The sequence below is a fragment of the Copidosoma floridanum genome, unplaced genomic scaffold (assembly GCF_036245765.1).
Source record: "Copidosoma floridanum isolate Cflo_tuat_1 unplaced genomic scaffold, Cflo_Japanese_pri ptg000021l, whole genome shotgun sequence".
NCBI classification, from domain to species: domain Eukaryota; kingdom Metazoa; phylum Arthropoda; class Insecta; order Hymenoptera; family Encyrtidae; genus Copidosoma; species Copidosoma floridanum.
Window position 1 is genome coordinate 33,261,990 of NW_028321898.1, and position 12,400 is coordinate 33,274,389.

Sequence of the window (12,400 nt, forward strand, 5' to 3'; positions counted from 1 at the left end):
CTTCGTCTCCTCGTCCTTCTGCACTTTTCCTCTTCGCAAGCGGAATTTTTCAAAGGAGCGCAGTTTTTTTTTTTTTTCGCTATTCGATTGAAAGCTCGTACATTGTGATGGATGGGCAACTTACACTTTTTATCCTTTATGCGCCACGTATAAGCTCAAAAAGGCGAATCAAAAATTATTTTGAAAAACCGAGCTGGAAATTCAGCCTCACGCACACAACTCTCGATATTATAGTACGATTGGGTGCAAAGTTGTGTGGATACTTTTTTTTTTTTTTTTTTTTTTTTTTTTTTTTTTTTTTTTTTTTTTTTTTTTACCATGACCTACTTTGGAAAATTTTATTTTCGAGTTTTTCTGACTCTGTGGCCTCATTACGGTGTTATATTATCAAGAGAAGCATCCAGGTAGCTCGGAAAAAATGTAATTTCCGACTTAGTCGAGAAAACCGTGATAGGATGAAGCGGGAGTTTTCAATGTATCCTTTTTGACGAGACGCGTGTAAAACACACGAGAAAAATTGAGTAGGCAATCATGTTTCAATTTCAGGGCGAAACTAGCTTTTTTCTAGCTTTTGTGAGTCACACATTTATGCTCGAGCTATGAAAAACGGGGACAAAGAGTATTAATGTCGCTGACAACAAGTGATGAGCTCGAAAATAGCAAGCTGCTTTGGAAGTGTAGATAACGGAAAAAGAAACTCAATAATCGTTTAGGTTTTAATAAAAAATCCAAAGCAGTCTACATAATAGCCTTCGACTTTTCATAAGAGAAAAAAAAAAAAAGGTAGTAAATAATGTGCAACATAAATTTATCGTTAGAGGTAAACATTTTTGAAAAACTCGACGATTCGATATCAATTTTTGTCAAAGATAAACAATTATGTTATAAATATATTAAAAGTAACATTTTCAAGTCCCAATAGTGAATATATACAAGTGATTAAGGTAAACGTGTAGTCAGACATAACCGGTTTTGAATAATTTTTCCGAGCAACGAGTACTTTTGTCCTTGCCAAATCATATTATCGCAATAGATACCGGCTAGGTATGTATATGTATAGATACACATTTTTTTTTTTTTTTATATTATAGTGCTCTACGTCCGGCTCCTTAATAAGGGCACTACTGAGGGCACTTAGCACTTGGGAGAAGGAAGGGAAGAGGGATGTGGGAGGCCTCCCATTACTGGAAGGGGAGTAGGTGGAAATTAGGCAATTTTGCTGCGAGAAGGTCTCTCCTAAACCCTCCTCGAGGAGCATTGCGTGGTGAAAAAGCACAGAGGTACTTGCCCGATAAGTCGCACTATGGCCGGGAATCGAACCACGGTCTCCCGTGTGCCAATCCACGACCTATAGCCGACTGAGCCACCGCGCGCTCCTATAGATACACATATACACATTGTCTCAGTGGCTGCCAAGGGAGCAAAGGACTACGTGAGAGAGAGGAGAGCATTAACAAGAGCTTTGGAGCCTTCCAAGTCAGCCCAGTGGTGGCGTTGCAGTTCGAATTTACCAACATGGCCGCGGCACAGTGACAGCACAACAGTTAAGCACACCAAAAAGGTTAGCCCGTCCAGCTTCCAGAAACTTTGCAAGTCCATCGTCCATTTTCGCCAAGTTAGTACAACCATACTTTAATTGTTGACTATTATTTCTACAACGCCTGTAATTTGTGAAATACGTCTCTATCGCTTGAAAGTGCGAGGGTAAACGCGCAGCCGTCACCTTTGCCGTACCAACCGACCGATCGATAAAAATTTTACAGTATATCCCAACTGGGGATCCGACAGCCTGACGTGCTTCCCCCCTACTAGGGCATCATTCCTTCTTTATTGTCTGGTGCTCTATAGTAAACATTAACCATTGTTCAAACGACAAATATGCATCTTTACTACCAAATGACATCTAATCATTTGTCACCGAAAAATAAATATCTCAATAAGTTCCCTTTGAGCTGCTGATGCCATAATATTTACAGCATTGACTAGCGTTGAGGGAGGGTCGGTGTAATTTTTTCATTTTTACCTCGTTGAATGAGATTACGTATCAACTAATGTCAAAAATTTATCGAGACCCTTACTTGCAATATGGTTAGATTTTTAACCAAATAATGTCCACATTTTTAGTCTCGAGCTTCCTGCGCGAACCAACGATAGGGATGGTTTTTTATAAAAAAAAAATACGTAAAAAGCACTAACAAATTTTGTAAACCCTAATTCACCAGTGTTTATTTGACTTTGTAAAATATGAGAGTCCTGCCGATGAATATATATATATATATATATATATATATATGTGTGTGTGTTTTTTTTTTTATCCATCATCCTCTCGTCCAAAGGTGCATGGAAAAACGCCTTATGCGCGTGAAATTCACCGTTATTACTTCTCCGTATGCCTACAGGTGACGCCGGGTGACGCGGCTTCAAAGATTTTTGCTCGCTGTCAAATTGACGCAATCGTATACCTACACGGTGCACTTAAAACACAACTGGGATTGCTTTTACATATACACCCACGTGCTCCGTTCGTACCCTGGCTATCGCTGTCAGCGAGGCGCGCACGAAAGCTTTTTAGCAGTTGCAGCAGCATCAAGATCGCAATCCGTTCTCTATTGGGCGATTGAATTCCTGCTATCATTTATCGGAAGCATCCAACTGTTATAATTGTGTACGTGACACTGACGACCACTGTTGCGCTGATATATATATATATATGGTGTGTGTGTGTGTGTGTGCATACACACCAACAACTATCGACTGTCACTCAACCGCAAAGAGGCTTCCCCCTTCGAAAGCTCTGCCCGGATAATATATATATATAACAAGCTCACCTCGTTTTATTATCGCCTCTGACCCGCGACATGTGTACGTGCAAGTACCGACTTGGCTGCGTTGGTTGTAATTATTTCCCCGCCGCTGGCACGTCAATTTTCTCTACAGCCAATGGGGTTGATACATAGTCATGGATTCGCGTGTTTGTAATATATATATATATATTCTCATCCTCAAATATTCCCGGACGTGTGACGTTAGGGCACCGTTCGAAATCAAGTCTCAGTGAAATTTCCGATAAATCGACGGGACATTGAGAAAGAAGGTTTTCTGAAAGCCCGGTTGAGAAAAATAATCCAAAGTAGGGCGCGAGTATGTAGTACATGTGTAATGTATAATAGTATCTGGATGTTTATCTGTTGGACGCGTGCTATAAGCAACAACAGCTGTTTCGCCGTCAGCTTCAATCTCTCTCCTCCCTCATTGTTGAATTCCATCCGAGCAAAGGGTCGATATAAAACATTTATTTTTCTCATATAATAATAATAATAATAATAATAATAACGAAGAAAACTAAATGATTCAAGATTTTTAAGTACAAACAGATAGCCAAGTGACTGACTTGATGCATATAACTTTGAAGATAATTTAGAGCGAGTCTCTTCGTTTTTGTAAGCAAGAAACATTACCAGCTTGAAAATTAGGTCAAACTTTTTTTTGGCCGAAGCAGCCGCCGCCAGCTGGAGTTACTGCCTCATCGTAGAGCCACCTTTCAACTTTATTGCTCTTGCACTCGGGGTCTCACAACTGTAGCATCTTAAAAAGCGAGACTCATAATCATCTATCCTAGGCTTATCGCGCTTATGGTATACCTATAGTAGTCAAGCGTACCTGTTGCCTCAGGATTTTCAAATGTATTATATATGTACGAGTGATTGACGCTGTTTTTTTTACAAGTGATGGTTTTTCTTGTCGTGCCAACAAGTTTTTGGTATAAAGATATTTAAATGTTTTCCCGAGATATTGACAAATCGTCTATGCATACGCATATCATTGAAAAATATGAAAAAGCTCAAAAGAATGTGTCACACTGGATATATTTCTTTCCAACAAGTTAAATGAAAATCCTCATTTATGTATGCAAGGTGGACTACAAAAACAAATTTCATGTTTTTAATTTACAAAGACTCTCATCAGAGGAGCTATTTTCGTAAAAATATTAAAAGTATAGGTGGATAAACGAGAAAATGAGTCGGAGTGTTGGAGTTACGGAGAAAAATAAGCGGAAATAAGTACCTACATGAATGTCCAAGTCGGTTAAAATTACGAGGGAAGCACGAGTTACACAGAGTATTTTGGTGATTTTCCAAAGAGGGTATGTTTTGAACCGGTGCTTCGATTTTTGTAAAACGTTGGTCATGTATTGTAACGAGCAGTTTTTTGTCTTCCTACCTTTTCTTTCCCAATCTTGAGTAATTTTAAGTCCGACCCAAAACCTTGATGATTTTTTTTGTTTCTACCGATGCAACTTGTGCTATTTAATGATTCAGCCGGCTCTCGGGCGATGATTGCGGCCGAGCCAAGTACTTTGAGCCTCACAGATTATAGAATTATTAGGTTGCAGGTTGCATGGCTCCATGATGCATCAAGTCTATAGCTCATGGCGCTAAAAAAAGCGCTACTCCATGTTTCTCAGAACAATGGAATTCTTTTTGTACTTTTACAACATTGCCACTTTTGTTGTGTTCACAGTAAAAAAAGAAAAAGAAATTATTTCATATCGAATATCATAATATAAAGAAATTATTATTATTTTTTTCTTCTATTAATTATAATCATAATTGTATTATTTTTGTTACAAACAAAACAGAGAGAGAGAGAGAGAGAGAGACGGATGGGCAGGTACGCAATATTGGTTATATGTATTAGTTATCGAGAAATTAATGGAGTTGTCGGTGCCAGCGGGATGGGCAACATTTGCATTTTTTTCCACGCCTCTCATACCCTCGCCGAGCAGACAATTTATTTTGACGGACAGAGAAATGTTGGCGCATACCAGTGCCTGAACAGGCAGCATATCCGCCGGCGGACAAACTCGGTCACTGGGTCGTCGCCCATATATAACCCATACCCATGTATCGAAGGGTTGAGGGGATTTTTTTTTGGCTGGGGGTGGGGGAGCCCACACCGTTTCCACGGCGACGACGAGGATGACAACGTACTACGTGCATTCGCGACTCTCCCTCTTGTTGGGAGCTCTAGAGGGGAGGGAGAGTTTGCGAGGGGCAAGTTTTTCCGATCGAGCAAAGCTCAAGTTATTAAATACGTTCCGAAGTTGGAATGAATTAAGGAAGCGGAGAAAAAAAAAGGGAGTTGGCCTTTTTTTCCCTCTTTCGTTCAAAGCCATGAAAAATGCTGAGCCCTTAATTGGTATTTAACGTGCAGGAGAAGAATAATAACATTGGCTGTATAGTCGCTTTCGGCGTTAAAAGTTTTGCAATGGCAGTTAAAAGCAGAAACTTTCAGATGCAAACTATTACTGGACCGCAACCTTGTGTATTTTTGTGACAGAAACTATTGGGATTCCAAAAGGTCATGTGACTCTCGCGGTATATATAGTCACTTGGGGGAAAAATAACACAGGTCTTGTAGGTGCAATTATATTTTTATTTTTTTTACACGTTCAACGATTGTAATACGATAAAAGCCTTTCGATAACATATTTTTGAGGAGACGACAATACCTCAACTATTTTTTTCCAACTCAATTAGTCTTTCGCAGCTTAAAACTTTCCTTTGGCACATTTAACCTGTGCAATGTTCTCCCGTTCCCGACTATGTATACTAAAACAAGCAGAATTTTGGTAAGGTATACATATATATATATATATATATATATAACGCAGGGCTAAAAGACATCCAAGCTGGCACCGTTCAAGCTTCGGTTCTTCAAGGGCTCAAAGTCGCGGAGCTCCGAGAGTCAGGAATTGTCCGAGGCCCAGGATGACGTGGCTCAAAATCAGGAGCCCTTGTCCGACATGAGCCAATTGGCCCTCGGAAGCTCCGAGAGCGTCGGGAGCGGCGAGTGCGCCCGGATGCTCACGATAACCGGGGCTGACGCGGGCAGCGTCGTCAGTGTGGACACGGACTCGACGATGCCAGCCTCTTCACCTCCACCCTCTTACGAGCGCGTCCTCGAAGAAGTACTTGTAAATTTTTTTTCTCTGTCACATTATTTTCGTAATAAATATTAACGCATGGTGTTGCTACGAGGAAAAAAAAAATCTTTGAGTTTAAGCTTAGTAAGCTATTACTAGGCTAAATTGTTAACCATTTCTCCGTTACCAGACGAAACTCATTTTTACAGGTTAAAACGCTTGATTTTGTTACTGATCCTATTTAAATATTTACAAATATTTTTCACAGTTGCGCAAAGTAATTTTTTTTTCTTTGAAAAAATTGTCTACATTTTTGCTCCACTTTTTGAAACAGCTTTTATCTTGCGTGTAACTCGTTGCAAATAAAAGTGATATCTCGGAAAACCCGCAATCACTGGTGAATGAATAAACTTGATGAAATTCAAAGTGTTGCTACTAGCAGAAAGTTTTAGAATAAAAAAAAAAACCTCTACTTTAGCCGCTGTACAGAGGCTTATTAGAAAATATTAATTGTCACAGACGAAAACAGCCTCATTGGATGATGACGAGGAGGCGATAGGGGAGAGCACGGACGACGGGAAAATGGCAAAGAAAAAGCAACAGCAGACACAAAAACAACCAACGGGGAAAGGTCGCTCGAAGAACACAGCAGCAGAGATAATGCCGTACAAGTCGAGCAAGGAGTTTTACAAGGCTATGGCAAAGCAGTGGGGCATCACGTGTAAGATGAGCGACACCTGCCGCTGCCTTGACTGTCAGGTACGAGTATACTTGCGATGATTTTGGGTGCTATGCGATACTGAAACAGTATATATATACATATATATACTCTTTTTGCAGAGCCGCTACTTTGAGTGCAGCTATGAAAAGTACCAAGACTACGATACCTACCAGGAACAGTCGGATGGAGGCCTAAGTGCCAGCACGCCCATGTTTGTTTCCGAAATAATGCACGGCTCGACCTGCCTGTTGCTCTAAAAGGGGCTCTTTAGCGCCGTGACACGCATGCATGAGCAACACCTTGTCTTTCGTTCCTCCCCCTCCAGTGCGTCTCAGTTAAAGTAAATACGAGCCTTTTTTTACCACACGCGCGTTGCACTGGAGGATAATTTCGAGGTTAAGAAGAGTTCTGATTAACCTGTGGGCATCGGCGGTAAAGAGAGTATTTTGAGTCTTTTCGTTTGAATTGGCAATTTAAGGGGCGGAGGAATCAAATATCACTACACAAATATATGCGTCAAATACAAAGGGTCTTTGTTTAGATATATTATACATCATCTCAAACACCTTGGCCTCCAAATATTTATCTTAACTGCTCGTTGCAGTTCTTTATAAACGTCAAAGGCATAATTACAAATGTTGCCAACGTTTAGCCAACAATTAGAAAATAAATATTTGCAATGCTTTTTGACCTCCATGTACATATTTTTATGTCCAAAACACGGCAAATTTATATAATCAGTACAATGTATTTACACAAAGGTGTTTCTATCTTTCATTAACATTTTGACCAACATTTTTATTTACTCAAATATTAATTGGATATAATAATTATTATTATTATCATTATCATTATTATTATCATTATTATTATCATTACTACTACTATTATTATTATTATTATTATTATTATTATTATTATTATTATTATTATTATCATTATTATTATCAACAAAAAATTCATGAAAAAATGTGCTACATTTTTATTCCAGAAATCTTTTGTATCCGTGGAAACTAAAATTTGAAATTCAATTAGAATAAAATACCTATAGGATACTGCCCACGTCCGATTTATTCAAACTAATTTTTGTAATTTTTATCGACTATTTACAATCAAATATGATAATTGCATAGCTGCAAATGTAAATGAGCATCGAATGTTTGTTGGAAATTTACGATTTATGTGAATTATATCGTACTGATGAAGTGGGTACCTAAATATCTGTGTATATATTTCTGTGTCATATTTTAAATTATCTTTTATGAAAAAAACCGAAAAATACAAGGTAAAAGTGCTTTGGTCAATAGATAAATAAATTATTATTAATTAAAAAGAAAAAAAGTCAAATTGTTATGAGTCAAACAAAATTATTCATTGAAAACTCTGGAATACAATTCCTATCTACATTTTTTTCCAAGTTTTGACAAGTTCTTTATAGTAAATATCGATATCAGTTTGTTAATAAAATAACCTTCAACTTCAAGCATTTTTTTTTTTTTTTTTTTTTTCCAAGTCTCAATGAGAAAACTTTTTTTATTTATATTAATGTAATAATTTAATTAATATGACTTATTCAATCCAAACGAAAAATTTACTAATCATAACACAGTTGCACATCAATATGTATTTTTATGAACGTTATCTAAAAAAAATTATAATAATGTATAAAGAATAATTTTTATCATAATCGAAACTATAAGGAATGTTTGGATGTAAACTAAAAAGTGTGTCTGTTGCAAAGTGTCTTACCTACTCGTATGAAATTAACTTTTTATAGAAAAATATGTATACATGTATAATTTGGTTTTTCAAGTAAAGTAAATTCGAAAGGCATCAAAATACTACTAAAATTTACCTACGAGGTCTCGTGCTTGAAATAAATGAAAGTAAATTGTTTACGACAAATATAAAGATCGCGTGAAATAAGAAACCGAAAAATCGCGTATTAATAATTGTGAAATACATGTACGTGCCACGGCCCTGATGAATCTCATTCAATGTCGTATGGCGCTTAACATTAATATTTGGATTACAGTCGTATATACAGTCTTCTTAACGATCCTCAAATTCATGGATACGTGTTATTTCATGATTTGAAACACGTTTGCTAAATTATGTAACCATTTACATTTTTATACAAATTTTTTTTACTCAAGATGAAGAACTCAATCCAAGTAAAGTATTTTTTATAGAATGAAAATTTAATTTGACTTGATGTAATGGCATATTTTCATTAAAAATAAATATATTATAATACTTGTCAGAAAGTCGTAGGTCTCGCAAGTTTATGGCACAAGCTGTAGAAAATGTTTATATCAATATAGCCGATAATACAGTGGCACTTACGTGCCGATGCATTTACTTTTGAATGATACACTTTTGCATGTAGAAAACGGTGGATCTTCGGGGGGGGGGGGTGATTCTCAAAGCATTTTGTACTAAAAAGTTTAGAAGAATCGGCCAAAATTTTTCTTAGCCGACACGACAACTGTCCTACAAACTTACAACAGTATAACAATCGAATTGTATCAATAAAACGTATAAATAATTTAATCCAAAGTTTGTTATTGGCTTTTCGTTAGATAAACATATTTTTACAGTAATAAAAATCATTATTCCAGTTGTGAGATAATATTGTTTGAAAGTACAACTATAAGCTTTTGAAAAATTTTCGTTGAACATTATTTATAATCTCATTGTAGTACAAGTCGGACGTCCAAAGCCAGTATTATAGCCCCTCCAGCTACGTGTACTCGTGTTGGCGATACAACTACTGGCCTGCAATGTTATTAAAAAGCAGATCTTCAAAAAAGTAATGTACGTAACATGAAAAAACAAATTTAACAAAAAGAAGTAAATTTTTTTTCTTTTTTTTTTTTTTGTCAAGTGTATATCTACAGTTGATATACTTCATCAGAAAATTTTTGGTCAGAAAGATTTTTGTCCGACGTAACTGTAACTCTATTCTCAAATTTTGGTGTGCAAACTCGACACAAATATCAAATTAAATAATCGAATAGTCCAAGTAAACTCTAATTTACTTAGCGTTACAACTGCCTACTGTATAACATTATTAATAAAACCTACGATGCAGTAGTGGCTCTTACAGTCCCTTTCGCTGCATTAGAGGCTCAATTAGACTGTAGATATCCATACACGTGTGAATATAAAAAAATGCACGAGCTTTGGCATTTGGGATGGGAGCGTAAATTTGAGAAAACAAATTTTTTTTAAATATGAAGTATTAGTTGAAAATATTGCTGTTGATAATCATAAATCTGATTAGTTGCTGCCATTATTGGAATAAATATAAAATTTTTATCTGATTACGTTACGTATGCATTACTTTTCTTGAATGTCTATGTTGGATGACGTCGCGTTCTTACATAGTTCGGCATTTATATTGCCAAGTGTTTATGAGGGTGAAACATGAAAATAAATAACGAAGAAACATGACAAAAAAATCCCAAATGTAAACAAATGGAAATAATTTCATGTGATACTGCAACGCTAGGGAAGCAAGTGTATGTTATGTTTAGATGATCCTAAACACGCCAATACAAAATGACTGTCTAGTTTAAGGGTAATTAAAAATCCATTTGTGCTCTGATGTGTGTCTAAATCACTTGATGAAGATTAAAAAATCTCAAAGTTTATGATCAAGACAGCAATAGCATTTTTGATAACGAGTTTTACCACCGTTTGCTTCTATTTTTTAAAATTTGTACGTGCATGAACCGTGCCAGTGTTACTGAGTGAGCAATTTGGAAAAAATTCTTTATCAAATACGTATTAACGTAAGACAGGCGTTAATTAATATTCAAGTATTTGGCATATAAAAATAAACTTGAAAAATACTTATTTGTGCATTCGTTGTATCAAGACACACGTATAAGTGGCACCAAATAAACATAAGGCCTAATAATTGTTAAACGTGTCTCATATTAATCGTATTATCCTCTCAATAATGACCATTAATCTGGACTTGGCAAAAAACGTAATCCCATTTTATACTATGTTGATTTTTTATAGTTTAATTTTTTTTTACAAAATGGTGATAAAAAAAAATGGGTATCCACATTCGATTACTAAAATGTTTTTCCCTCCACAAGTATCGTGAGCATTTGTATCGATGAAATCTGTAATTTTAAAATTACTCTTTATTAATTCATAAAAATTTGCAGTATTATTTTACCTATACATAAATATATGTACGTACATATTTTTTTACTTAATTTTTACAATCTCAAGTGCGAGGATTTTTAACCACATTCAATCGCGTGGAAGAATCATGATTTGATGAACAAATAGCACAGTCAGTCGAAAATGAAGTTGCATGAAAACACGTAAAGTATCAAGCAGGCACATGCACATACGATGTTATTGCATTATAGAAATATGCATTTAGAATTGTTTGATGTACATAGTTAATTTACGGCAAAGGTGCGTGGATAAGTATATTAATAAATTTTTTCGATTGAGGTGTTCGGAGCGCTTCGAGCGACCAAAAAGTCATCTACTACGGCCAATACTGTAAATATAGATCTGTCAATCAATGACTCTAAGACTGCTCGGAGCGTTCGTACAATAATCGTCTTTTTCTCGCGTTTCCCTCTCTCTCACTTTCTACATATATCAATACGGCAAACTTTACGAAACACAAACAGAGAAATTAGAAAAAATAAAATAATATATTATACTTAAATAATTTTGTTATTTTTAATCTTGTGCCTCTACAGAAACCGTCTGATATACTTAAAGTTCTTATTAACACTACAATAGCATTTATTTTTAATTTTAATTCGTGTGATGGAAGAGCCTCTCCAATATTATTTCAAAATACTATTGGAAAATTAATATTTATATTAATTTATTTATGTTAAGTTAATCATATGTTTTATCACTGTTAGTGGGGGGTTGGCGCGCGGAGCGCTAGTATGTATCAAGACAAGCCACTCTTTGAAAATTAATTTTACTCAAGTTACAAATACTAATCACGTTGAGTTGTTTCAATACTCATATCGACGGCTTAATATAAAGCTTTGACCAATTAGGAATCATGTCATTGTATTGTTATACCTAATTAATGTGTCATTGTTGACTACTTGCACCTAGCTGCTCCCTGGCTCCTCTCCTCTTATTGGTTCAGTACGCGTGACTCTGGAGCACTGCTATTCATTCTCTGCTGAATAATTTGTTCCCACAAGTACTTTGGGGGGGGGGGGGTCTTTCATGCATCAGCGAGAGAAAACACTCGGTGCCCAACATATACCTGTACCGGTGCAGATACTCATGTGCAGCGCTTGGGGACTCGAATTTGCGGAGAGAAAAAAAGAAAAGCGGAAAAGATAAACACGTCGGCGGGAGATTATGCGCTTACAATGGCTCCAAGTACACATTATGTAAGTACCTACTTGACGCGGGTGAAAGGTATCTCGAGGGCTAATGGCGCGGCTATTATTTATAACGGAGAGCTGCTCTTTGATCAACCGCGTGGTGATGTGTACCTTGGTTCGCGCAGCGTGTTATTGGACACTATACGGTCACGACCACCCCAATCCCCTTTTTTCAAAGCGAAAATATTACCGAACGAAAGAAACCGAGATAAACTATACAAGTGTATGGATGCGGGAAAATAGGGGTTGAAGACCCCTAGTCTGTCGTCGTCACCCCCCCCCCTCCCCCCATATCCTTCCTCCTCCCCCAAAGTGTATAGAGCTCGATTTGTGGATCCAATGTATGGATGTGGAGTA

General features: G+C 36.6%; 2 protein-coding genes across 3 annotated transcripts in view; both read left to right on the forward strand.

The window, feature by feature from the left end:
- LOC106646196 (uncharacterized) overlaps window positions 1-12,400 on the forward strand; it is an 83,037-nt gene that overhangs the window by 55,744 nt on the left and 14,893 nt on the right. The gene's annotated exons all lie outside the window — the stretch shown is intronic.
- LOC106642965 (uncharacterized) lies at window positions 5,766-7,472 on the forward strand. Of its 2 annotated transcripts, none has more exons than XM_089594943.1 (3): window positions 5,766-5,977; window positions 6,446-6,685; window positions 6,767-7,472. In XM_089594943.1, the coding sequence occupies exons 1-3, from the start codon at window positions 5,807-5,809 to the stop codon at window positions 6,902-6,904; spliced, it is 549 nt and encodes a 182-aa protein (XP_089451069.1). In that variant the 5' UTR covers window positions 5,766-5,806; the 3' UTR covers window positions 6,905-7,472. The 2 variants fall into 2 exon arrangements, with proteins under 2 accessions (XP_089451069.1, XP_023246316.1); XM_023390548.2 differs by having other exon boundaries at window positions 5,766-5,971.

Bases quoted from the DNA above. Each gene is read 5' to 3' on its own strand.
- LOC106642965 (XM_089594943.1), top strand. From the start codon at position 5,807: ATGAGCCAATTGGCCCTCGGAAGCTCCGAGAGCGTCGGGAGCGGCGAG. The intron at 5,978-6,445 runs GTAAATTTTTTT...TAATTGTCACAG, and splicing joins GCGTCCTCGAAGAAGTACTT to ACGAAAACAGCCTCATTGGA. The intron at 6,686-6,766 runs GTACGAGTATAC...CTCTTTTTGCAG, and splicing joins GCCGCTGCCTTGACTGTCAG to AGCCGCTACTTTGAGTGCAG.